Source organism: Syzygium oleosum, unplaced genomic scaffold (genome assembly GCF_021117445.2).
Source record: "Syzygium oleosum isolate NSW1041296 unplaced genomic scaffold, Sole_v2.1 Sole_v2.07, whole genome shotgun sequence".
NCBI lineage: Eukaryota > Viridiplantae > Streptophyta > Magnoliopsida > Myrtales > Myrtaceae > Syzygium > Syzygium oleosum.
This window is the reverse complement of record NW_026607491.1, coordinates 7098029-7125827: the sequence shown is the minus strand read 5'-3', so window position 1 is coordinate 7125827 and position 27799 is coordinate 7098029. Positions and strand designations below refer to the sequence as shown.

General features: G+C 39.0%; 1 protein-coding gene across 2 annotated transcripts; it reads left to right on the top strand.

Annotated features, from left to right (window-relative positions):
- The first annotated feature begins 317 nt into the window (after nt 1-317).
- LOC115676805 (uncharacterized) lies at nt 318-26982 on the top strand. 2 transcript variants are annotated; one of them, XM_030599827.2, is made up of 36 exons: nt 318-616; nt 3760-3927; nt 4046-4135; nt 4710-4846; nt 4935-5025; nt 5194-5276; nt 5381-5487; nt 7181-7333; nt 8461-8525; nt 9328-9415; nt 9529-9607; nt 9732-9840; nt 11458-11517; nt 11602-11720; nt 12212-12593; nt 12689-12873; nt 12965-13037; nt 14397-14547; nt 14625-14794; nt 14918-15268; nt 16193-16360; nt 16579-16872; nt 17077-17253; nt 18463-18726; nt 19281-19379; nt 19475-19659; nt 20569-20904; nt 21583-21736; nt 22338-22448; nt 22629-22796; nt 23018-23144; nt 23284-23442; nt 23517-23629; nt 23831-23890; nt 24566-24780; nt 26489-26982. In XM_030599827.2, exons 1-35 carry the CDS (start codon nt 425-427, stop codon nt 24743-24745), a joined length of 5448 nt encoding a protein of 1815 aa, XP_030455687.1. In that variant the 5' UTR covers nt 318-424; the 3' UTR covers nt 24746-24780; nt 26489-26982. The 2 variants fall into 2 exon arrangements, with proteins under 2 accessions (XP_030455687.1, XP_030455679.1); XM_030599819.2 differs by having other exon boundaries at nt 14619-14794.
- Nucleotides 26983-27799: the final 817 nt, after the last annotated feature.

The following is a 27799-nucleotide window of genomic DNA, read 5'->3' as shown; positions in this document are numbered from 1 at the left end:
ACTAAACCCAAAAACAAAAGAAGAAGATATGAACAGTAACATTCGTGAAATGCTGAAAGCCCAAGACTGGTCTGGACCAGCCTTGGGCTTTCAGCATTTTAAATGTCAACATTTGATCAATGCTAAATCAAATACTGAATCAAACACTCTAACGTTAACATTTTGGGAAGGGCCTTTCGTGGCCAAAGCCTTCCCAAACTTAACCAAACACCCCCAAAGACAATCTCGACGGAACCGAAAGATTTGGGAGAAATACTCTTTTGACTTTGGTTTCTTGCCCAAGCCAAAAGCCCAAGCAAAAGGCCAAAGCACTCCAAAACCAGAATCGCATCATTCATTTTTCTTCCTCACACACACACGCCGATTGCTCCACCTGCTTTGCTTTCCCCCTTCGCCACCGCACGCCCCGATCGAATTGCGGAAAATGGCGGAATCGTCGACGCCGACGCCGCCGCCGCCTGCGGCGAAGTCGGACGCGGAGCTGGAGGAGATGCTGGACCGGATGCTGACTCGCCTGGCGCTCTGCGACGACTCCAAGCTCCAGGCCCTGCTCTCCAAGCTCCTCCCCCTCGCCATCTCCTCTCTCTCATCCCCTTCCGCCGCCGTCCGGAACAAGGTACACGACGTTCCCGATGCGACCGTGATTTCCGAACGTCATTTAGGTCGGTCTGATTGATTTTAGCTCCACTTCGGTGCCTCGCGAATTTCTCCGTCCGTGCGTGTGCGCGTGCGCGTGTGGGGGTAGTGGAACTGGCTGAGAGCTCGTGCTTAGATACCGAAAGTGGCCGTGATTCTTTTTGTGAGGCCGAGGAGTGGCTCTATGGCTTTTAGGTTTGGTCAGTTGGCTACAGCACTGCTTGATACCCTGCAAGACTTAGCGCAGAATTTTTTTTTTTTTTTTTGAGTTGAACGTTACGTGCGAAAGGATATGATCGATGAAGGCTTCTCTCATTGGCCTCATGTGGCGCACTTTGCGATAAAAGGCTTTTTGATGGATTGGAGTCGCAAGTTTCGTCTGCAATTGCTCTGTTAGAGCACTTATTGTGCTCTTGTTCTGTCTGATCCTATATATACCTGATGTAGTAGATAGTTTTCTCTTTCGTGAAACTTTTTCTAACTTATGAAGAAAATATGATTATTGACAATTGAATGTGGAAATCTGTGAATAGCGATTTCAAATTTACGCTATAAATTTGGTTGAATGACCCCGTAGGTATTAGCACAGAACTCTAAAAGGAATAATGCCGGATGCCGGATAAAGAAAGACTGCTTGACAAAATTATTAAGTCATAAAGTGATGTGGCGGACATTTGTTGGGTGCTTGAATATAATTCACTTGTGCAAATACCGTCTTACAGTTTGACATATTATTTTATAATTCATTTTGTGAATTGTTCTTTATATCCCTACGTTACTCTTTTGAAAATCTTGAGGTTTGCAGTAATATGTTTGTCCATTCCTCTTGTCACTGCCACTACCTAAAATTCAACACAACCACTTCAAATTGACCACCCCTGCAATCCCATTGCCACCTCCCCATCACACACTCCAATGTGACCACCAGTGGTCTCCTGTTGCCTATCACCACTACTATGACCACCTTCTTGAGCACTTATGATTTTGCCACCTCCACCTCTCGCTCCAGATCCAATACTACCACTAGCATCATCAGTATTTCTTCGAAGTCACTTCATTGTTACAGGACAGCCCTTGAACCACCATCACCACCATTGCCACCATAAAAGCCATGGTGACCACCTCCATAGTGCCTGTTATGGGCTTCTCAACCATTTCTATGTCCCTTTTGACCAGATCTCATCATGGGCTTGGCAGACCATGAGTTGCCCCTGGGCCACATGGGCCTGAAGGCCATTTTTGGAGGCTATTCGGTTATAAAGCCTGTCTCAGCCTTGTGGGGCACATGAGCGGGTGGCGTGAATTTTATGCGTTACTTTTTTGGCTGCGGTTGGAAAATGAATTAGGGTTGGCATAAGGGGCCCGCCCTGCCCTGCCCAATTATCACCTTTACACTTGACCACTAGCAGTCCCACTTATGTGTGCCATATACTCTCCGATTACTCGTCAACTTAGGTGGTTTCATCATAGTGCTCTAAGTGCAACTTTTGCTCTTGACTTTACTGTGATCCAACTAGACAAAGAATGTTGAAATAGCTTTTAGCTTTTTCGATGCATCATGTCTCTCTTTTATGTTACCCATTCTTGTTTTCTGTTCATGAACAATTTTCTTTGGAACTTAGCGAACTTGACCCTATGCTAGTTATAGTGTTAAAGAAGCTTTTCAAGGGGCTACTGTCTGGTGGTTTCTACTTATGAATTATTACTTCTAAATTTCTTGAACCTTGGAGTAAACTGTCTTTGTTGATGTGCATGTACTCACATTCGTTTTTTGTTGCCATTGTTATCAAGAAGAATTCCTGGAATCAATATCATCAAGGCCTTTTGCATATATTTTTGGATATATTTTTTTTCAATAGTTTTGTTAGCTGGAAGGAACTCAATTTACTTGTTTAGAATTTTGACACTTAATGGGTGACATTGCTACATTGCAATTCTTTCCATGCTTCCATTTAATTTACCAAACTTTAGATTATGGGTGTATTTCTTCTTCTTTTCTTTTAAGTGGGTGGGGTGGACTGTAGCTGCTCTTGTGTAATGCTTTGTCTGGCATCTTTTCTGTCATCAAGTTCCACAGATTTAAATCTTCTGAGCATCTCTGCTGTTTGTAACTACTTCGTGTGGTAAGATTTTTAGTTGCCTTTATGTATAAGAACCTGTTCAACTAATCAAGAAGAAAGAATAAATGAATAGAAAAGGGGGTTTACCTGTGAATGTAGTTCGTCTTAAATCACTCTTTAACCTTGTATCATATTAGGCTAAGCAACTGTTTAATATGAATATACTATTAAACCTAGCTTAGATAAGTAATTGTGCTATGAAATACTCCACTGATCTCATGGACCATTCATGACGCTAGCAGCAGTTGGGGTGTGCCGGCAAATGAGGTTAATTGCAAATTTGGTGTCGGGAATCGAACGTATGCACCTAAACCACAAACGTGTTCATTCCTCAAACTACTAAGTCAATCTCACTGGGTTCAATTCTATTTAGACTTAATCCCTTGTAAATGGTACATAACAAGCATCCTTCTTAAGAGATGGTTGCCACTTGCGTTTTGCGGAAAACCGTGAGGACAAGGCCGAATATATGAAACTCGGGACTTGAGCAGTTTTCTGTTTCTGCAACCGGATTGACAAACATTATGCTACTCTGAAGTAATATCTGACTTTGGCTAAAAGACTTCTAATCCTCCTGTTTCAGAGACTCCTCATAGTGTAGAATGTGAGGTTCAATGAAAGATAATGTTGTAGAAGTTTTGTTTTTCTTCCTTTTAACACCATCCTTGATTTCTGGTACAGTGGTTGTTATTCTCTTGGTTCTTTTTAGAGTTCATATTTTGAAGAAGTCCCAACAATATGAACAGTAAGTATTTTATTAATATTTACTTGTCGAAATGCGACATTGTATTGATGGAATGATGCTCGTGTCACTTAATGGATCCCATGTTGGCCATATTCCTAATTTGTCACGTCTCTTCTTGTGTCTTTTAACTGTTTCTCATTTACACAAGTGTTCATATACTGAACTGAATGCTTTATTCATTACTTCATACTTATGCAGTGTTGTCCTTGTTAAATCAGTTCATTTGGGATGACCAGATTAATTTATCTTTTGGTACAGGTTCTTGAGATCCTCAGCCACGTTAATAAAAGAGTGAAACATCAACCTGAAATTGGTCTGCCTTTGTCAGATTTATGGAGAATATACACAGAAGCCCATGCTGTATCAATTGTCAAAAACTTCTGCATTTTGTATATTGAGATGGCTTTTGAACGCACTGATGTGAAGGTTTGTTATTGTTCTATGGTATCTGAAGTCTCTTTGAGAAGTGAAAAGCTTTTATCTTGAACTCGCCTGTCCAGAAAATCTTTCGTGTGAATCTTGATACAAGTGCTTTTTTTTTCAGGAGAAAGAAATGATGGCACCTATACTTGCAGCCAACGTTTCAAAGCTTCCTCATCAGCATCAAGAGATTGTTCTAAGAATTGCAGCAAAGGTTTGTTTGAAGATTCTTTATTTCCCCTAGCATGCAAAGTTCTATACACTATTCAAGCACATTGCTTGGTGCTACTTCTAGTTTTGAGTGTTCTTACATTGATTAATGTTATTGTTTCTTTCACATTCTATGTCTTGATGTCTATCCGCGAGAAGAACATGTTAAAAACATCTTTGTGAATGAGCCATACTATGACATCTTTACCACTAGATGCATCATTTACTTTCTTAGATGAAAGAATAAATGATAATAAGCTGTTTGTACTATGTCATGTTGATTGAAAATCTTTTACTTGTGTCATGATAATTTGGAGAGGACCAACTCCAAGTTCAGCAATTACCTCCAAGCTTTTAAGGCTGGGTCTTTTAGAGTCCTTGTAAATGGTTGTTCAAACCAATCCTAGGTTCAATCTGACCTGTTGTCTTCTAAATGTTGCACATACCTGATCCTAGTGATGTATTTTCAGCCTCTCTTTCTTTCATTGTTTTCCTTATGGATAATGTGTTCAATGTACTGCTTAATATCAATATGAAGTTTCTTGATTGTGTACTTCTACATGATCGAATGCTTTCAGGTGATCGGTGAATGCCACTCAACTGGAGTCGACGCAGAAGTTGCTGCAATGTATAGAGCTGTAAATAATTCTCAGGATAAGGAAGGTTTCATTGAATTTTGCCTTCATAATATCTTGTATCAACCATCATCTCAAGGGTTTGTATATCACCTCACTGAGCATTACATTACCGTGTATATGATGCTATTCCAATTTTTTTATCAAGGAGTTATTTTTTCTTTACAGTGGAGGAAGCTCGCCTGGGCTTTCAATTGCTCAAGCTAATCGTCTTACTGGGAAACATCAATTGACGAGTAATACACTTTTGATGAGAAAGGTTGATCCATTATGATTCGAAAATCTTTCTATGTTATCTTAGCTATAAAGCAAATCTGTGTGGTGGATTTTCAGCATTGCCTATGCCACCACCAACTAAAATATTTTTCTTCTAATATCTAAGGTTATTCAATCAATTCTAATTGTGTTATTTCTTTTTCCGAAGCAGTTGGGCATTCTGAATGTAGTCGAAGCTATGGAGCTCACCCCTGAAGTTGTTTATCCCCTCTATCTCGCTGCTTCTGCTGATAGGTATCTTGGCATTGTAGTATGATATTTGCTCTCTTGGTGGCCTGTCCTACGAATATTGCACACGTGTAGAATCTCATTGTTGCTTGATGTTGGATTTGTACCAGTCAAGAGGCTGTTGCAATGAGAGGGGATGAGCTTTTGAAGAAGAAGGCTTCTGGTGCAAATTTTGATGATCCATCGCTTATAAAGAGACTATTTCTACTATTCAATGGTATGGACCATGGAAATGAGTCTTTTACTGAGGATTACTCCAGTAGGTTTTTTGCTTGGCATAGATGATTTCATTCTCTTACATGTCTGTTTGGAGAAGTTTTTATAAAAAGGGAAGACGGGGGAGAAGAATCGCTCTACTAATGATCTTTTGTTGCCTTCATGAATATTGATGGCTTTAACTTATTTTTGTGGTGCATCTCATGTCTACAGTTCATGTGATATGATATGGGCACAATATAATGATGATCGTATGTGCCATCTTTGATTGAAGATTATATCTGCTAGGCCAACAGTCTATAAAATTCCATTGTAAAGTCAGTTTCTCCATCACTGTGAGGGAGTCTGCCTCATCGTTTCTTTGAAGGAAAAATTTCTCCAGATTTGAGATATTTTTCTTGTAGCATTGTGAGGTTTATGGGGCTATAATTCTTCTTTTTCCCTCACAAAGTTGATAGAATCCACTTTTTCAATCTCACGAATATATGAAGGATCCAGATCATATCATTACTGAATGTAGTGCCTGCCACTTTAAGGAAAGTTCTACAGAGGTGGCTAATATTTCAAAGCTGTAGGTATCACATGCCGAATTTTTGTTGTCATGTTCTTAGTGGCAGGATCAGTTTCAGTTTACTGACATAAGCCTTTTGCTGTGCTGAATATTTCTTTCAGCAACTTCTGGAGACTTTTCTTTTTCCGGAAAGTGGCTGGATTTAAGACTGTCATTCAGGAAAAAAATTCATTTAGATGGTGCTGTCGTAACAGCAACACTTTGTGAGAAATATAAACTTTTCTGAAACTATAACCAGGAGAAAAATAAGATTTTCATTTGGAGCGCCCATTTGAGACAGTCCATAAACCTTTGCGGCCAATCATATCGTGCTGTCATGGACATTAAATGATGCCAGTATTTTCAATCTCTAGAAGCATTTTTGGTGTGCTTTATTATTCAAGTGAAATCGACATTATCCTTAATTTTTGGCACTTTTTTTCTAAAGAAAAATTATAAAAGTTCATGAGGAAATTATGAAACTTTTGCGGCCAATGAATTTGTGCAGTTATTAAAGATAACATAATGCTGGTATTTTGAAATTCCGATCTCTAGAACCATTTTGTAAGTAATTCATTATTCAAGCGAAATCTGCATGGCCCTATTTTTACACTCTTTTGTTGAAGCATAATCAGAAAAGTTTATGACAATGGTAACTCAGGGGTACTGCACCTGTACATAATTACAGAGAGTTTGCAAAGTCAAACAACTCTCCAAATTGGAAAATGGCTTTTCAGTAACCCAAGTACTCCAAACCATAATTTATGCTTGTAATAGCATTATATACCACAATTGCACTTTCATCCAATTGCTTAAGTTTTTTATAAGTTGGCATTATACGCACAATGCCTAAAAGACATGAGAGTGAGAAGTCCTCTGTTAATTCTCTGTGGCCCCTTATTTACATTTGAGTTTTGGTCAATCTATGCGCTTTGGTCTTTAAATCTTATCCCAATTTACATGTAAGGGGGAGTTTTAGAACATTTAAATATTAGATAAGGATAAGGTGGTTTCACTATTTCTACAACACTCATAAAGGAGATCATGTCAACTTTATTGGTGCTATTAAGAAGTAAATATCAGTCATTTTCCTTTTTCCATTATGCCTCTTACCTTAATGTTGTATTATTTGCATGTTGTGTAGGTTCTACTGGAGCTGATAGTGATGCACCAGATTCTAAAATCGCTCCTGCCAATTCAGCCTTAAAAGCAAGATTGATGTCTGTCTTTTGTCGGTCAATTACTGCAGCGAACAGTTTTCCATCAACTTTGCAGTGCATATTTGGGTGCATATACGGTACTCACGAGCTTCTTCAAAATTCTCCTCCTTCAGTTTATCTTACAAAATGGACTAGAATTTTCCAATATGATGATATAGCAATCAAGCCATATTTGGACAGACTTATAAGAGTAACTACTTGTCTGAGAAGTAGCAAAGTACGATGAAGCAATATAAGAGAGTGTCTGTGAAGTGCAAGTTGCAGTGAGATTTCATCCAGTTGTGGTGAGAAGGGAGAGAGGAAAGTGCCTGATATCGAGCTAATTGTATATCTGGGTTTATGTTATGATGTAACTGAAGAATGTGTGAAAATGTTACCCACAATGTAAGAGCAAGATGGAAACAATTGCGCTAGCATATGCGTTATTGGGAAATGTCATTTCAGCATACGGGCAAATGCTACAATAGAAATAACGCTGATGATGGTCTATGGGGTGATATGCATTGTGATCAAGTATCAACAAATGCGCACAATGAATGCGTGTTTGATGAGAATACTTTGGGGTACAGTTGGGGGATGTCTTGGCTGTCCATTAAGAAACTCTTTTTAGTTTCCTGTTGTGTCAAAATAAGTGTCTGGGATCCGGCCAGTTTTCTGTGGTAGTGCCCTCATTGAATATTTTGTGCCTTTGACTGATGCATGATGATGTTCAAAGCCACAAGTTGTAGTAGATTTGTGATTTTATATGTTGAAGTTGCCGCCTCGTTATAGGTGTGAAGTATCTGTCCCGTTATACCCTGAATTTAAGGTTATCTGCCTGGCTTTGTGTGATATAATTGATGAGCACAACTTGTTTTGTAAAAGGATGTTTAATATGAATAAAGTCTGTATCCGGTATTCCACGGGTCCTACTGCAATATAATTAGTAGCTAAGGTAAAACCATAGTCTCTTGACAGTAGCTGATATAGGCTGTCCTCTTCTATGCATTATATGCACTGTGTCTTGTTCTTGAGTGATTCGTCCTTTTATTCTTCCTGTTTAACAATTTGTGATCTTTGGCATAGATAGATATGAATGCTCATGTTTAGAATTATATTATATGGTGTACATGTACCATTTAGCCCTTCCTTTTTCATGATAATATCTTCTGTATAAGTCATAATTCTTTTTCGTGCTGATACATTTGAAATAATGATGTTATAGGACAGAGTACCACCACAAGATTGAAGCAGTTGGGTATGGAGTTCACTGTTTGGGTATTCAAGCATGTAAGGGCTATACATTGGTTTTAATTTATAGTTACTCTACTTTGAAGTTAGAAAGAAATATCTATGTACGTCATTGTAAAATTGCCTAATTCCATTCACCATAGTTCCTATGTTATGCTCAACCTCTCAGGTAAACTCCACTCAGTACTTAGATTGCGGGGTTTTGCTAAAGCATTCTATTTAACTGCTATAAAGTTCAACTGGTCTTCTGCCTCAATTAAAGACTGCCTCTTTCAAACTTAACACACCCTCGAAGGCTATATTAAAAGAGAAAAAGGGAAATAGTGCTACCTAATGAAATGTTAAAAAAGTTCAAGCATCCAGAATCGACTTCTTAAGTACAATGCGAGATAAAATATCCGGGTATTACGTGTCTAGCAAGTGCTCACCATTTATCAATCTGACGGAGAGACTAACTGCTCCAGCTTCTTAGTGTCAAATAAGCACAGTAATGTGTGTACAGGGCCCTTCTTGTTTTTTGTGAGTTGTACCTGTGAAATATCTGAATGCATATTTCAATAGAGTCTGTTCTTTACATTAAGAAAATATCTGAAGGCATATGCAGTGGTGTCACTTTAGTCATTTTTCTCAGTGCTGATTATTTGTTCGAGAAGCACTGGACTATTGACAACTCTCTTTTTGGTCTGAGACACTAACTGGATACATTTCATAATTAAACTTGAAAAAAAATTATAAGCAACTTTCACTATGATATTAGCAGTTTATCTTGTCATTCTGCTGTTGGAAAAAATTGTTATTAGTGGACTGATGAATTTTGCCAATTGAATCATATATTTCTCAGGCAAAGCTTAATCAGTTGAATCTGATGGGCCCTCTTATCCTTAGTGGAATTCTGAAGACACTTGATAATTATTCAAGTTCTGAATCAGGTGAGCTCAGCATGCAGCAGAGTTGCCTTGATTGTAGTTCTTTCAGTCATCTTTTAAGATTAAGATCCAAAAAGTATTTAGTCGATGAATACCTATTTGTTCTGGTCATGTAGGTACTAACGCCAAGGACACAAAAACATTTGCTTTTCAAGCAATTGGGTTGCTTGCAAAGCGAACGCCTCAGCTTTTTCGGTACTGGACGAGATTCTTTCTCCAACTGCCCCCCGCCCCCCCCCCCCTCCCCCCCCCAAACCCCAAAAAAAAACAACTTGATGCTTTCGTGCGTTGGATTATCCCCTATTTGTTCTTCTCTTAGGGATAAAGTTGATATGGCTGCTCGGCTTTTTGATGCATTGAAGTTGGAGGCACCATCTCTCCGTTTTACAATTCAAGAAGCAACTGTCTCCATTGCTGCTGCATACAAGGTTGCTATTGCTATAGTCTCTCCATATGGGTGATAATATGAATGTTGATTCTCAATCTGTTGCATGAAATTATAATTTATGATGAACCCTTTCTGGTAGCACATGACAAATGCTCGTTCTAACTGGTTGATTTGGCAATTGGTGAGCTTCATTTGCTCCGCTTTATGTGTAAATAGTTTAAATTTCTTCATCAACTACAAAATAATTTGTTGGTAGTGCTTTAAGATTGAATTTTCTGAAACGATTATAGCTGGGCCCATATCTCATTACCTATAGATCTATGCTAAAGCACTTATAATCAAGGTTATTTGAATATGATAAGAAGACTGATATCATTACCTCAAACCTTAGGAAGAGCTTGGTTTCCATGGTGTTACAAATTTGAAGAGTCAAATGGTGGGTATTATAAAATAAAGGGCAAAAGCCACCGAAAACCCTAAACTATGCCCATTGTGACACATTTTACTTTAACTTTTTTCTGTGACACCAAAAATCCTAAACTTATACTTGTGTGGCCCATTTACCCTCCATCAAAGTTCTTTCAATGAGAATCGTTAAAAATCTGCCTACATGGATGCCAAAAAGCAAACAGTGTTGACCTGGCGCTCACATGGCTTAAGTGAAACGAAAACAATGTTGTTTTGGCTGAAAAATCATCTAACGGAACCTTGACAGAGGGTAAATGTGTCATACAGGTACAAGTTTGGAGTTTTTTATGTCACAAGAAAAAGTTTAGGGTAATGTGTCATAGTGGGCATAGTTTGGGGTTTTTGTTGTTACAAAAAAAAGTTCAGGATAAATGTGTCATAGTGGGCATAGTTTGGGGTTGTTTGTAGCTTTTTCCCTAAAATAAATTGGGATGACTATCGACTTGTCTCCAGTTTGTGTTACTTTTGTGCTTTTCCATTGGTCATTTAATGCAACCTAATAAAGATTCCTGGCTTTAGAATTTATGTTGGAATCTAAACTCACTGTGATTTTAATAACAACTTTTTTAGGTTTATTTATGTGACGCGAAATAAAATATTTGAAGGAGGTGAAAAAGAGAGATATATAGCACTTTAGAGCTTACAACGGACGATACATAATTGACAATCGCATGAAACAAGTCATACTGCTAAGCCACTTGTTGGAAAAAGGCTTATAGTGTAGTAGCCGAAATGTTGGTGGTGGTGGTGGTGGAGGAATTGCTTATAATGTCTGTTGGTAGTAGTGGCAGTGGTATGCGTGGTGGTGGTGGAAGAATTAGTTGTAGTTTAATTGCCCGTAATATCTCTACTTGCAAATATCTTTCTTCGAGTGTGGCATTTTGATTTGGTTTTGGATTTAGTGAGTCTCTCTTAGTTTTCTCCTCCAGCATATGGTTAAGTAGTCACTTAAATCCATAGGTGAGAAAAGTATCCCCTCTAAGGGCATGGATCAATCAGTTGTCATGTGCTCTTGGGTATTCAGATTCTAAAAGAAAAGAACTTAAGGATGGGTGTTTGAAGGAAGAGATTCCTCCTTTGTGGTTTTGAGAACTTTTTGTTCCGATAGACAGCCTTCTTTACTTTAATTTGTTTTGATGCATCTCCCTTTATGAGAGATCACTGATACTGTTTTTGCTCCGTTCATCAGGCTGCATCCATTACTGTGCTAAAGGATTTGGAGACACTACTGTTGGAGAATTTGAAACAGGTTTTGTACTGTTTGGTTTAGTAAATATGTATAGCAGGAGGAGTATACAGTTTATAAGGAAATTGAGTACCTTCTTTTAATCAGGAACAAAGTGAAGTACGTTTTTGTGCTCTGAGGTGGGCGACTATATTGTTTGATTTGCAGCACTGCCCGAGTCGATTTCTATGTATGCTTGGGGCTGCAGATCCTAAGTTGGATATAAGGTAGATTACATATTCTCTTCAAAGTGTATATATGATAAAAGATTCTAAAATGCTTTTTGGTCAATTATCTGGGCATACTTGGGTAATATTTGTATATATAAGAGGGAGGAGTTATGGCTTAGTGTAGAGTGCTAGACGTTTCTCTATTTGTTGCAAGTTTGTACAAACAAGTACATGCATTATATGAGCGCCTGTAGGTCATGTTACTTCTTTGTCAGATTATGAGTATGATTCATGGATGTTGATGATCTAGTGTTGATGTTTTAAGTTTCTTCATGCTTTTGCTCTTAGTGCTGCATGATATTGGTTGCTTGTTTTCTTCATATGTTTCATGATGTCACTGAAGTTCTTCCATCAGATAAGACGTCTCTCTGGCTAGCTTTGTATATTGGTCTTTGTCCTCATTATGTATGCATACAGTGGTAGTTGTCTCTATTACTAATATAAGGTTATTGTTTGTTCTGCTTTTTTCTTTTGAAATTTCTTTGAAGAGAAATGGCACTGGAAGGCCTGTTCCCCGGTCACGATAATGGGCAACCTACCCATCATGATATCAGTCTGAAGTACCCAAAACTTGCAGACATGTTAACTTACATCCTCAAGCAGCGACCAGAATTGCTAGAATCAATTGAAACAAGGGAACAAAAGCTTCTTTTTCCTTCAGAAACTTATGTTGCTATGATCAAGTTTTTGTTGAAGTGTTTTGAGTCAGAAAAGCTGCTTTCTGAAACTGATGGAGGACCCTCCGAACTTTCATCTTCAGTGAAAACTATGTGTTTACTGTTAGATCATGCCATGGCATTTGAAGGCTCAGTTGAGTTGCATGCTTGTGCCTCCAGGGCGCTGGTGGCAATTAGTTCTCATACTCCACAAGTATGACAAAAGAAGCCACTGGACTTGCTGCTGCTTTTTTCATTTTCCCTGTGGGACTATCATTAACTTTTCCTACTAAATATTGATCTTTACAGGTGATCATTCCTCATTATGCTAACAAACTGCCATGGCTAAAGCAATTACTGAGTCACGTGGACATTGATACTCGTGAAACTGCGGCACGCTTACTTGGAATGGCTTCCTCTGGTCTTCCGACCACGGCTGCTTCAGCTTTGATAAGCGAACTAGTTTTTTCAATCAGCGATTCACGCAAAATAAGGTTTGACGAATTTTGTTGGAAGATGACCCTTCATATTTTCGCTCTAAAGTCCAGAGTTTTTCTGATTTGGGGAGTTCAATGTGTTCTTCAGGTTTGATTATCATTACGGAGCGGTATGTGCTATAGGATATATCATGGCAGATTGTATTTGTAGGACACCTCCTGTAAGTCACAGTTTGTTGTTTTTCTCAGTAAATTCATATGAGAGTTTTTCTTTCCCATACTTTTTCTTGTTTTCTCTCTTTTTGTCCTGTGGCACCATTGTTACCTTAATGCTTTCTCTGGGAACATGACGGGGAAAAAGGGGAGAAAATTTGTCCCCTCCTTTTCTTCTCACAAAACCTTAATTGTTACCCCATCTTCGGCATCCGTCCTTCATTTATCTTCCCCTCCTCTCCTTCCGAAATAAAGCATAAATGCATGTGTTTTTTGACAGGAATATAATGGTGATATTGTATGGTCAATCATGTTATTAGCATTTTCCTTCTGATTGCACTGTGGCATGGTGTTGATACATTTATGGACCAACTTATGTTTTACGTTTGCTCCATGCCTCATTTTTTCTATTCATTATACTTCAGACTAAGTGGCAACATTCTAATGGTTTTTACTCTCTGGGTAACAGTTATTGTCCTAGATGCTAGGTTGGTAACTTCCTACATTGGTTATGGTCCAAAAAGGAAAATTCCATGTTGAACCGTCAACGATAATGATGAGCAATTTATTGAATGTTTGAATTCAATTGATTATGGATTTGGTAAATGAATTCTTCTCCTTTTTTTTTGGCTGAGCCTTAAATGACTTCTAATAAAACCAAAAGTGAGTGATTACTTTTCTTAGTGACAAAAAATAAGTTTAGCAGATGAAATCAAGAGAATTTCCATGCTTTTTAGATTTGTTCGCTGATTGACATATATCTTCATCTGATACAAAGTACTATATGATCCATTCAACTTACTTTCATAATCTCTGGGAAAAAAGAATTTTACGTTTGTAATCACAGCGTTTAACCAAGGCTTTTTACTTTCGACATGATCTTAATTGAGATTGCTCCATGTCTTTGTGTCTTTTCCTTTTTGCTACATTTGAGATCAGCTATCACTCCTATCCTGTGTAATTTATTCTAACTTCCATTATAGTCCATGATTAATGAATTAATAATTTTTTCAAAGAAAGATGCTTGAAAAAAATATGCGCGACTACCCTTTTTGTATTGTTAGTTTTGAATCCATACGCCCCTTATCGTTCAAGTCCCTCGATTTCCAGTTGAAATCTTTCCAACTTTACACCTTCCTATGCTCGCAAACTCTTTATCTTATTGCTGATGTAAAATTGGACTCTGATATCTGTATCAAGAGTAGGATGTCCATTTAAGTATGTTGAGGTAAATGCAAGTTGCAACATAATGACACAAATGTATAAGTTTGCCTTTATTTTTGTATAATTGTGGTGGATATTGTTAAGTTGAGCTGTAGTTATTTGCATTTACATAAATCGTGTTGTATCTGACATTCACCTTTTAGATACCAGAAGTACTGCTCCAGAGTGTACTCAAATGCCTGGTTGATGTTGTAAACTCCGAGAATGCAACATTGGCATCGATTGCTATGCAAGCATTAGGTCATATTGGGTTGCGTGTCCCGTTACCTTCAATTGCTGATAACTCCACCTCAGGTAACTTTTCTCTTCCTGGAAATGTTGCAATCGGTTCCATGGATGATTAGTCATGTTAGACTTCATTCAAGTTGCAGCTGACATATTCATGGCTCTACAAGAAAAACTGAGGAAGCTACTTTCTGGTGATGATACTAAAGCAATTCAGAAAATTGCTGTATCGCTTGGACATGTCTGTATGAAAGAAACATCATCTTCACGTCTCAACATTGCGATTGATTTGGTTTTCAGCCTTTGCCGTTCGAAGGTGGGCACACTGATTCTCGTTGCTCTTTCTACTTGTGGTTGTCTTAGTAAATGATTCCTGTTTGGTCTTGTTGTTGCATAGCACCTGAAAGTTTTCTTATCTCTGAATCCTTGAGTTGTACAGGTTGAGGATGTCCTTTTTGCTGCTGGGGAGGCTTTGTCTTTCTTGTGGGGAACTGTCCCTGTGACTGCTGACACAATTCTCAAGACTAATTATACTTCGCTCTCCATGTCTTCAAACTATCTTATGGAAAACATGAGCACATCTTTGACAGGATATAACTCTAATGGAATGACTGAAGACACTGATGGTTCTCGTGCTAGTGTTAGAGATGCAATTACTAGAAAGCTCTTCGATAGTCTTTTATACAGTCAGAGAAAGGAAGAACGCTGTGCTGGAACTGTCTGGCTGTTGTCATTGACCCTGTATTGTGGCCATCATGCAACTATCCAACAAATGCTACCCGAGATTCAGGTTTATTGTCAATTGATAAGTCCAATTTTTGTACTTCTGCGCTTGTTATTATTACTATTATTATTGGCCAATTATCTTCTGAGCTTGTTGACAATGCACTCTATAGGCTCTGCAAGAACTCTTTCCATGTGGCGCTATTCCCTTTTGACTCTAGCTTATTTCTACTCTTGCAATCATCGTGTTGGAAAGATGCTGGTTTTTTGCAGAGGATTTGTGGTTTACTATGGATCGAAGTTTTTCTTGTGACTAATCTCTATTTTTTTCCCTTTATAAAAGTACGTTAACAGAGTTGTTTAATTCCCTAGATCGCTCTTATATATACCAGTGGCCTACCTTTTAAGTAAAAATTGAACAGACAACAATAAATTCAATATACTAAATATATGAAGAGGATGAATGGACTTTTTGGTTGGTCAGTGGATGTTTTTGATACTTATCAAGGGCCTTGAACTCCTGGTCGTCATACTTGCTGAATCAAAGTAAAAATGCATCGACATGCTTAAGTATGAGGGAAGTTGGAATGTCTACCTTTTTTAGACAAATAGATGCACTGGGTTTTTCTTGTACTATAGAATTCCTGAAAGGGATATCATGTTCACTTCCAATAACATGAATAGGCGCACAGTTGCTGTATTTACAGGTTACTTGTATGTTGCGTTAGTTGTAGTCAGAAGATACAGGTCAATTTAGTTGTGCAAATGAGCTGAGACGAGGTCTTTTCTTGTTGAAGAAAAGACTTTGAACTCTTTTCATGTCGAGATGAACCTATGCAATCATTTTAGGTCAATTAAGAAGCGACAAACAGCTGAGAGAAGAAATAAAGAACATTCATGGATTAGAAAAGGAAATTAGACAATTTATCTGCTCAGAAGAATACCGTTCTATTTTCTTGCTATAATTCAGGTTTTTTTTTTTGTATTGCAGGAAGCGTTCTCACACCTACTTGGTGAACAGAATGAACTTACTCAGGAGCTTGCTTCCCAAGGCATGAGCATTGTGTATGACCTTGGAGATGCATCTATGAAGAAAAACTTGGTGAATGCACTTGTCAATACTCTAACTGCATCAGGGAAGAGAAAGAGAGCCATCAAGGTTTGTTGTATTGTAGTTCGAGTTATCTTAGTTAGAAATTTGATGGAAGACTCTACTAAGAACTCAGAAAAGTCTAAATTATGTCTAGAATCCAGGATACAAATAATGAGGAACTGGTGGATGGAGCAGCATGTAATACTTGAAAATATTGACTTGACTATTTAAGTTTCTGTGCGTTCCTCTGGTGACAAATCTGAGGATGAAATTTTGTTGGACAGCTTGTCGAAGATTCTGAAGTTTTCCAAGAGGGGGCTATAGGGGAAAGTCTAAGTGGTGGAAAACTTAGCACTTATAAGGAACTGTGCAATATGGCGAATGAGATGGGGCAACCGGATCTGATATACAAGTTTATGGATCTTGCAAATCACCATGCTTCTCTAGATTCGAAAAGGGGTGCTGCCTTTGGCTTTTCTAAAATAGCCAAGCAAGCTGGGGATGCTCTTCAGCCGCATCTAAATGTGTTAATACCCAGACTTGTGCGATATCAGTATGATCCTGACAAAAATGTTCAGGTGGAGATCCCGGAATTCCTGTGTTTTAGTAAATCTGTTCAAATGGCATCCTTTTGATGAATTCTTGCGTGTAAAGCCAATTTTATTTTCTTCATTGCCTTGTAATACCTTGACAAGATACTCTTATTTTTTTTTTGTTTTCCATTGGATTTTCCATTGGTATTTCTTCCTCTTTTTTTTATGCTCTTCTTGGATTTGATACAGGATGCAATGGCACATATCTGGAAGGCCCTAGTGGCGGACTCAAAGAGAACTATTGATGAACATTTTGACCTAATCATGGATGATTTGTTAACACAATGTGGTTCTAGGCTCTGGCGTACCCGGGAGGCTTCTTGTCTTGCTCTTGCTGATATTTTCCAAGGACGAAAATTTAATCAGGTAAGGGATTGGGTGGGAAATACCGCATATTTGAGTCTTTGAGAGATATTTGAGTCTGAGAATTATCAGAGAATCCCCAGTAATAACATGAACCATTCATAAATTTTTATGTCGTCCATGTTTCTGAAAGATGAAGTTAATCTAGTTTCTCCTTTCCTTGATCTTACGCCTTAATTGAAAGGGCATGTATATGAATTAGTTGACGCTAAGTATCCAAAGCACCATTGCTGTCTCTTTAGAATCTAGCTATTACTATTACTTTAGGTGGAAATTTAGATGACTATGTGCTAATGCTGGTGCTCGACGTGCGTAAACTTAGGTGGAGTCAATATATGTCCCCCCAAAAGATTCAGTCGATGGGTGAAAGGGAAAAGGAGAGAAGAAGAGGGGGCAGTTGAGCCATTCATTTCACATTTTACTAGTGTCTGCTCATCGTATTCCGCAAAAAGTTTGATAAATTGATTGTGCATTTAGACTTCCTAATTTCTTTCGACCTCCTCCAAGAAACTTGAATTAGAATTTTTAATTAAAGCTTTATGGAAACTAAAATTGATTTGATTTTAAGTGATTTTTGTGCTTATATTTGGAAACATGCTTAACTTTTCTTAACTGCTTTTTGTTAATTCTTTCAAATTATCAACTGCTAAAAATTATTGTTTGTTTTCATGTCAAGCAATTTAATTTCTGTTTTTCGTGGAGATTGTAATTTGTTAAGACATCATTGTTCTGTCTGTCTAGCATTCACGTGTACCATTTTTTTTAATGTGAAATCATTATGTAAATTGAAATACATGAATGTTACTTTTGATAGGAGGGTCAATGCATTGTGTTATGTTTATATTTGAATCAATATCGGTATTTCATGCTTTATCTTATTTCCTGTTCATATCATGTTATGGGATAAGGCAAGTCATCATGACTCTTCTCTGAAGTTGCTCGGTGGATCTGTTTCTTCATGAGCATGTTTCTTCCAACTGCGTTGATTTGAAAATATGCCACAATACATTTTCTCAGTTTCCAAAATGGCATGCTTAAATTGATAACTATATATTTGTCCGTCTTTGATGACCTTATAGTGAAATTTACTCAAGAAAAAAGACTGGTTTTGGTTTATGAACCTTTGCAACGAAAAACGAGAGAAGTTTGGTTTATATTGCTCTTGATGCCAGTATATATTCCCAATATACTAATTACAGTTTGGTCAAGTAGGTTGGGAAGCATTTGAAAAAAGTATGGATTGCTGCATTTCGGGCCATGGATGATATTAAAGAAACTGTTCGGAACTCTGGTGACAAATTATGCCGCACAGTGACTTCACTGACAATACGCCTCTGTGATGTCAACCTCACTGAAGTATCAGACTCACGCCAAGCTATGGATGTTGTTTTACCATATCTGCTTAAAGAAGGCATTCTAAGTACGGTTGATACTGTTCGCAAAGCATCAATTGCCGTTGTAATGAAGCTCGCGAAGGTTTGACATATCTTCCTATGAGAACTTTAGTTACAAAAGTTTAGTCCCTAAGAAGAACATTTGGCTTCCATTTACCATTGCATATTAACAAAGGCCTTTATGGATGACCTCTCTATCCTGCTGTTTTACATGTTGGAAAAATATTCCTAGCAAGTTAATTAACGAAATTTTTTTTTAAGAATTGAAAAGGTGAGTAGAGCTATAGTTTTGAATATGGATTTGCCCACCTAGCTATCTATTTACTGCCTAAGGATTGTATATAAGCTAAAAACCGAATGGAAACCACTTGGTTTAGTAAGGTCAAGTGTGTTATTGTGTGAATGAAATGCTGAAAAAGACTTGGCTTTGCGTACTTTTGTGGTTTGATGAAAATAATGTGCTATATGATTTATTCTTTTTTTTTATCTCTTTGAGATTTGTATTGGTAGTTGGATTTTTTAGAAAGAGCTAGTTTTGTAAATATTTCTATGTCCAGAATAATGAGGTACTTCTTGTTTGAAAAAAGCTAGTTTTTCAATCAGAGGCATCACCTGTAACTATTCACTTATTTACAGGGTGCAGGGGTCGCGCTTCGTCCACATTTGGCAGACTTAGTTTCCTGCATGCTAGAAAGTTTGTCAAGCCTTGAGGACCAAGGGCTCAATTATGTTGAGGTATAAGAGAATTTCACTAGCCACTGTAGCAATTTGCAATCTTGCTTGTCCGTCAGTTCAATTTTTTTTTTCTGTTCATATGCTTTATCTTGTAGTTGCATGCGACAAACATTGGATTGAAAACAGAGAAACTTGAGAACTTGCGGATCTCAATTGCCAAAAGTTCTCCTATGTGGGAAACTCTGGACCAGTGCATAAATGTTGTGGATACCGTATCCTTGGAAAGCTTGGTTCCCCGACTTGCCCAAATGGTACGAGCTAGCGTCGGCTTAAACACAAGGTCTGTTGGCACAATCTCATATGCATTTTTCTTGGTGAACAGATGCTGCAAGATGAACTGTGACATTCTCAAACATTTCTGTTTTCATATAATATCTCTGTATTCTAGTCCCTGATGTCTTTGATTCTGTACTTGGTGATACTACATGTCCCTTTTTAGTCTCAGTTTTCTCTCATTCACTGGGACAAAAAAGCCAGCTTGCTAATTTGTTGCACCTCCAATACATCAATGGCTGTGGTAAATTTTTAGGTTAGTCAATGAAGTATAATTTCTCTGTGGTTGGACAGCCATCTTCCTTTTCAAGTCATACTTTCCTTGGAAAGAAGAAGTTGGCTATTGTCTTGGACATCCCCCTGAGGGTTTGGCGATATGTGTTGCACTTAAACAATTTGTCGGATTTGTGGGACATCAGGTGGTGTCCAACGTATGTCTGATGATGGAGAAGAACAGTCTGTCTTGACATAAATGTGAAACCATGAAGCTCTAATTTCTCTCATAGTCTAGCTCTGATGGAGATTCAGTGATCCCATGAGCTTGGTTTCCACCTTCATGCTCTGAATTCACCAATGATCTTTTCATCTCCTTTAAATAGTCTAGTCGAATGATGTCTACTTGTTGGGGTGAAAAATGAAATGATCACCAAACCATTAGGGAAGGGAGGAAATATTGCAAAGATTGCGGTTCAAGTAAAGAGAAAAAATTTAGGGCCTGAAAATTCAAGCTATGCTTTTGTGCCACCGAATGCACACAGGGAAATGCCTATTTTTTACTCAAAAAATTGAAGAATGAAATTTATTCTTTCTCTAATTTCTTTAATCAGCTTAAGAAGGCTGGAATGCTGCTATATTAGATGATCAAGCATACCTATACTATATTCTGTACTTAATAGACTTCTTGATTAACTTGCAGGGTTGGTGTTGCTAGCTTTATTGGCTTGTTAGTTCAAAAGGTTGGCATAGATGTCAAACCATTTGCAAACACACTATTGAAGTTGCTGTTTGAAGCCGTGAAGGAGGAGAAAAGTGCTGCTTTAAAACGTGCCTTTTCAAGTGCCTGTGCATTAGTACTAAAGCATGCAAGTACCTCTCAGGCACAGAAGTTAATTGAAGACACCACAGCTTTGCATGACGGTGACAAAAATTCACAAATCTCTTGTGCGATTTTACTGAAAAGCTTTCTATCCACGGCCCCAGATGTCGTTAGTGGTTATTATGCCGAAATTCTACCTGTAATCTTTATTTCAAGGTACTTTGCTCTTGTTGTTCTTTTACTCTTCATCTTTTATGAGTATGTATTATTGTTGATCTGTTATTTGATATGCGAGTGTCATACATCTTCAAGGCCTCTATTTCAAGGTACTTTGCTCTTGTTGTTCTTTTACTCTTCATCTTTTATGAGTATGTATTATTGTTGATCTGTTATTTGATATGCGAGTGTCATACATCTTCAAGGTCTCTTAGAGGCCTAAAAAATCTGGAAGATTACCTTGAGGATGAGAAAATCTCTGACATCTAGTGATAGATAAAAAGTTTAAGCACTATGAATTTTTAAAGATATTGCTTACAAGAAAAGTGAAGTACAAATTCTCTGGAATTACAAATGGTTCTTGGGGGTTTTTTTCCTTCTCTCTGGTTTATTGATAGAATATCATATCTAATCTCCATGAAAAATGAGGACCTACCATCAGAAGATGCTGGCATCATTAAGTCGTAAGTTATGCCGGCGTCTAATGCAGCTGCATGACGAATTGTAGTAAAGACAAAGGAAAAGGAGAAAATGCATTTTGCAGAAAATCTGAAGTAGACACCTATTAACTCCTGGAATTTAGTGGTTCTAAGATTGTATTTTGTCTGGACTGAACATGTGATGATCTATTCCTCCAACCAACTTTTAGAGTTTCAGAACATGTTCATCATTCTGCAGATTTGAGGATGACAAGAATCTTTCTGGCATATTTGAGGAACTTTGGGAAGAAAATACAAGCGGTGAACAAATTACCCTTCAATTGTACATGAGAGAAATAGTTTCTCTTATTTGTGACAACATTTCATCTTCATCGTGGGGAAGTAAGAAAAAGGTAGGCTTTTGCTTTTGGTTTTCTATATTATTGAAATTAGTGTTTCTCCCAAAACTATAAGTTTATAAGTAAAGGGTCTTATTAATGAATGTCCCGGCGCACTTGTTAAGCATGCTTAAGAAGGAAAGTTTTCATTTCCAAAGTATCGATTACACATTAAATAAGAAAAACAGTGTACGAGAATTGCAATATTTCTTTATTGAGTTACTTAACAAGTGCCCTGGGGGCACTCTTTAACAAAATCCATGAGAGAAAGATTCCACAATGCCTCACATGCAAGCCGATGCTTACATATGAAGCACATAATCTGGACGTCAACTGGAGGCAGGAACAAAGGCATTTAAACAGATGTAACAAGATAGAAAAAATGATGGAGTGCCAGGATTTAAAATCCTAACATGCATTATGATACCATATTAGACACCCGTTTTTGTCCAAAAGCTTACACTGGAAACAAGCAAGTCCATAATATTGACACTCTGCTTAATACTGAAAAAATCAGACTTCTGAGATATGTCTGTCTTAAAGATCATAAGTTGGTCATCTCTTCTTATGTATATGAAATCGAAATGCTTGATTGTTTTTGTGAATGAGTTTTCAGGCTGCCCAGGCAATCTGCAAGCTCGGTGAAGTATTGGGTGAATCTCTGTCTCCTTGTCATCAAGTTTTGCTCATATCTCTTATGAAAGAACTTCCAGGTCGATTATGGGAGGTAGGAAATGTCATCGACTTTGTTAAAGGAGAGGCAATACTTTGTGTTCTAAAGTACTAAGGCAAAGGCATGATACAAGAATAGCAGGAATAAAGGCTGCATTATATCACTTACTGTACCAGTTAAACTTCCTTGGCTTCTCAGATGTTAATGTGTCAATATCTTCCTATAATATTGTAGGGGAAGGAGGCTCTTTTGTATGCCTTGGGTGCTCTTTCAAAATCTTGCCATCAAGCCATCTCCAAGGAAGATCCCAAAGCTGCTGGTGCTATTCTGGATATGCTATGCTCTGCATGCACAAAAAAGGTCAAGAAATACCGGGAAGCCGCGCTTTTAAGCCTTGATCAGGTAATTGCAGATTATGTTAGAGTGCTCCCCAATGTAATTGTCTTCATTTAGAAAAATGGAGGGCTTTGAGGAGCTCTCACATCAAGAAACTTTTCAGCAGTACATTGTTTGGAAAGTGCTGTTTCTGGTTGATTTCATTTTCTTAATTCCCAACTAGAATTTGCCCCCGATCATTCCCCTTCCTCTCTAATGAAGATCTTGAACTTTCCATGGTTTTTCAGGTTATAAAAGCATTTGGCAATCATGAGTTCTTCAACATGGTTTTTCCATTATTGTTTGACATGTGCAGTTCAGCCACTTCTGATAAGCCTGGACAAGCACCTTCAGCAAATGATTCTGCTAAACCAGGTTCATCCACATTTCTAGCTTTTAACTGTCCAGCTTTCAGGATTTTGAGTTGTCCTGCATTGCAACCTTTGAATTCCATATCATAACTTTCTCTTGATGATAAACTGTGCCTTTTACATGGTGTGGTTGATATGTGCAGACTATGATGGAAAAGATGATTCTTCCGTTCCGCGAGAAAAGGTACTGGACTGTGTCACATCCTGTATCCATGTGGCAAATATAGATGATATTCTGGAACAGAAAAACAACTTGAAGCACCTCTGGATTGTCTCCCTCTCACCTGAATTGTCATGGACTGGTATCTTCATAACCACTTTTTTCTTAGATGATTGCAGTATGAAAAGTGTTTCTATTAACTGTTTCATCACACAGTCAAAATATCGGCTTTTCTATCAATTAACGGACTCTGCTCAAGGATTCATGACATTTTGCTTGATTCTCGGCTAGCTTCTCTACATGCAAATACAGCATCTTTGTTTCATGAGGTAATTAGTTACAACTTTCTTATAATATTGCTGAGAAACAGGGTAACTAAGGGATGATATATCTAACTTTGGTTAAGGAAAATAGCTTTCCTTTATTATAACGGACATGTTGGACTTACCAGCTTTAGAATCAGTTGTCATTCTGTTCTCCAAATTGCTTAACTGGATTCTGATCATCAGTTTTTCCTTCTCAATTTTAAGCTGTTTTGTTCGGTGTCACCCAAAGTGGCAGAATGCATAGCCACAGTTAAGATAGCACAGGTATGTCTTCTCTTTCCCCTTTGTGGTTGAAACGACCTTTGTCTTCTTTAAAACAATCAGATCTTGTGTGGCTTTCACATAGATGTAGGATTGTAGCATTCTAGTCCCATGCATATATAGGTGACTTTACTCCAGTAAATAAGAGTTTCTTTAATAAGTTATCCATTAAGAGTTCTGGAGTTTTAGATTGCATACATTGTCTTTGCAATGTGAGGAAGCAGGATTTTTCTCTTTTTTTTTTTTAATCTTTCAAGTTATGGTTCTCCTGGTGTGGGCCCTGTATTAATCAGACTGTTGCGTTCAGCTGGGTTTTTCTTGGAATCAATTCCATTCTGACTCAAGGCACTAGAGGCAATTACCTTTTACTAAATTTACATTTTTTATGATGATTCCTTTACTAAGTAGATCGGCCAAATGAGAGAGATCAGTTGCTAGCATCCCAAGGACTTTTACATTTTAGTCAACATAGCCACTTCTTGTATGTGCGAGCAAGAGTAAGTTTGTATATGGCATGGACTAGTTGACATGGTAAGTGGACCACTTAAGAGTTCTAGATTGTCTTAGATCATTCCTGCAAATGCGTTTTAGATGTTCATCTTGCACTGTGGACCAATAATCTATTTGATATTAGAGATATCTATTTTCAATCTTAATCTCTTACTTTTTCAAATTTAGGTTCACGTCAGTGCTTCAGAGTGCCTTTTGGAGATGATCACCCTTTGTAGGGAGCTACCCTCAACGTTCTGGACAGATGCAGGTTTGAAGGATTTGCTGGCCCATCTACATGAGGTGGAAAAGAGTGAACAAGCCAAGTCCTTGCTTAAGAGATGCATCCATTTGCTAGAGACTTCATAGAGGAAAATGTGAAAGCGAATTCATTTGGATGAAAGGTGAGTAGAGTTCTGGCCACTGTAGTTGAAATATAATAAATGGGTAAAATCGGGAAAAGAGCTGAAGTGAGGAGGTAAATATATAAGGGAAAAAATCACCAAAAACCCTAAATTTTGCCATCTGTGACACATTTACCCCGAACTTTTTTTTGTGACACCAAAAACCCCGAACTTTGCTTTTTGTGACACATTTACCCCAATGTATTTAGTCCATGGGCATTTTCGTCTTTTTTGCTTTTTCTTTTTTTTTCCTTTCCGGCGAGGGCGGCCCTCGCCGGCGTCGGGCGAGGTTCGCCCTCGCTGGGCGAGCGAGGCGGCCCTCGCCCGACTCGAGCGAGGTCGACCCTCGCTGCGTCGGCGAGGGTCGACCTCGCTGAGTCGGCGAGGGCCGCCCTCGCTCGCCGGGCGAGGCGACCCGTGCCGGCGTCGGGCGACCCTCGCCGGCGTCGGGCGAGGTCCGCCTCGCTGCGAGCGAGGGCGGCCCTCGCCCGTCTGGCGAGGTCGACCCTCGCCGGCGTCGAGCGAGGGCCGCCGGGCGAGGTCGACCTCGCTTGAGTCGAGCGAGGGCCGCCCTCGCTCAAGTCGGGTGAGGGCGACCCTCGCCGCGTCGGGCAAGGGTCGCCCTCGCCGGTCGCCCTCGCCGGCGTCGGGCGAGGTCGACCCTCGCCGCGTCGGGCGAGGTCGACCCTCGCCGGCGTCGGGCGAGGGTCGCTCTCGCTGGGCGAGCGAGGGCCGCCTCGCTCGGCGCCGGCGAGGGTCGACCTCGCCGGACGGGCGAGGGCCGCCCTCGTTCGCCCGGGCGAGGGCGGACCTCGCCCGGCGCCGGCGAGGGTCGCCCTCGCCCGGGCGAGCGAGGGCGGCCCTGGCCCGGCCGAGGCGAGGCGAGGTCGACCCTCGCCCGACGCCGGCGAGGTCGACCTCGCTGAGTCGGGCGAGGGCCGCCCTCGCTCGCCCAAGCGAGGGCGAACCTCGCCCGACGCCGGCGAGGGCCCCCCTCGCCGGATCCGGCGATGGGCAGCCCTCGCCCGACGCCGGCGAGGGGGGGCCTCGCCGGAAAGGAAAAAAAAAGAAAAAGCAAAAAAGACGAAAATGCCCATGGACTAAATACATTGGGGTAAATGTGTCACAAAAAGCAAAGTTCGGGGTTTTTGGTGTCACAAAAAAAAGTTTGGGGTAAATGTGTCACAAATGGCAAAGTTTGGGGTTTTTGGTGGTTTTTTCCCAATATATAATGGGTAATGATTGATCTTGACAGTTTTTTAATCAGGGCTGAAACCAACTTAGTAACCTTTCAGATAAACTAAAATGTTTGACCCAAGGCAGAAGCAAGAATCAAGCAAAGCAAAAGAAGAGAGCTTAGCTAGACATGTTTTAGGGGTATACACATCGGCCTTGCATATGTCAAGCACGTGGTATTTACAGGTTTAAATAGATATTGCACATGCTTGATATCTTTCACTGAAAGAGCTGACTACTATATTCTTTTTCACTCTCATTTAGCTCTGTACGTTCTTATCAACAAACACAGAATAATTCTGAACTAACCAATCAGATCTTCAGTGCATAACATAATCTGTTTTTTCTTTTCCTGTTGGAACGCGAACATGCTATTGTTTTTTTTTTCTTTTGTTTTCGGTTATTAAGTTGGAATGAATTCTTGGGAGCAGTAATCGCGATCCATCTGATAATGATTGGTGATCTGATGCAGCCTGTTACGTCGTCACTGGTAAATTCACCATGAATGGAGGGACATTTCTCTGGTCACGTCCCTGAAGCCTCAGCATAGACAGAGACGCGGTGCAGGCAATGCGTTCGTGAACAAAGATTTTTTGCTCCAGCTGCAAAACACTAACACATGCAATGATCCATTTTCCTGATTTGACAGGAGAATGGTGGGGACTGAATTGCTGCTTCCTCGTGCAAGCACACAGCCTGAAGGGACCAAGGAATTTACATAAATTAACGCGTTACTGTGCACTTGGGATGGTCTGGGGTCTCTTAATTTAGTCGTGTCTTTCATACATTTTGCAACTCTAGTTTAGACTTGGAAGGAAAATTTCATGGTGAAAAAGCATTGCTCTTGTGTATGATCTCTTACATCGACTGTCTGCCGTCTTAACTAAGAGATTGATTGCAGTATGATGTCATGAACGACCCTATATATATTCGGACATCTAAACAAACCATATCGGGGTTCCTTCATTATGGGGTGATTCTTTCATCCTTCTTTGCTTGGGGAAAATCTTTACCTCGATCCTTCCTTTATACTTTTGGAGATATATCCTTTTATTCGCTGCTCAAGCGACTATTCTCAGAAACTTGATCATTTGACATGTTTAGTGTAATTGCATGAAGAGAGATTTGTTGGAAATGTTTGTCAAATTTGAGGAATTCGACTCCTAGGTGAACATCTGCCGGTAGTGTTCTACGAAAGAGGATCCGAAAGTCTAACGTTGAGCTTCTTATTCTAATGAATTGGGCATTAACAATTTAAACCCAAGCGAGGTGATGCTTGGATTTTGGCTTGTTAACTAGGGTTAAAGCAAAAGTGTGATAAAAGACGATAGGAAGTCAATAGAAATGGAAGAAAAAAAAGAGCTCTCTTTCCTATATTTGATGAGCATTAGATTTGAAGGAAAAAATTATGTTAATCGTTCAACGCTAAAACGTAATTATGTACCATCTCATGTGCATGCATGACCATCTGATCAATGGAAAATTTCACACAAACTATAAATTTTATTAATTGAAAACCATTAAAAACTAAAAACCCAAAAATAATAACAAAAAGCACCCGTTGATTTTTATTCGTTCTAAAGTCCTTTCAATTTTATTTGCATGTTGGGGAAAAGGACTTTTTTGCAACTCTTCAAGCCTAAACTAGCATTTGGCCGGATAATTCTTAATTCGCCGTGATATCATCCTACTTTCTTCCACACAAAATAGGCATGCGTAAAATTTTCAATAATTAGCCAATTTGACAACAATATAAACTTTCTTTATTTAAATTACTCGTAAC

Coding starts and splice junctions, on each gene's coding strand:
- LOC115676805 (XM_030599819.2), top strand. CDS start 425: ATGGCGGAATCGTCGACGCCGACGCCGCCGCCGCCTGCGGCGAAGTCG. Junction 13,038..14,396: donor GTATTTGTAGGACACCTCCT/GTAAGTCACAGT, acceptor TTCACCTTTTAG/ATACCAGAAGTACTGCTCCA. Junction 19,380..19,474: donor AAGGGCTCAATTATGTTGAG/GTATAAGAGAAT, acceptor TTTATCTTGTAG/TTGCATGCGACAAACATTGG.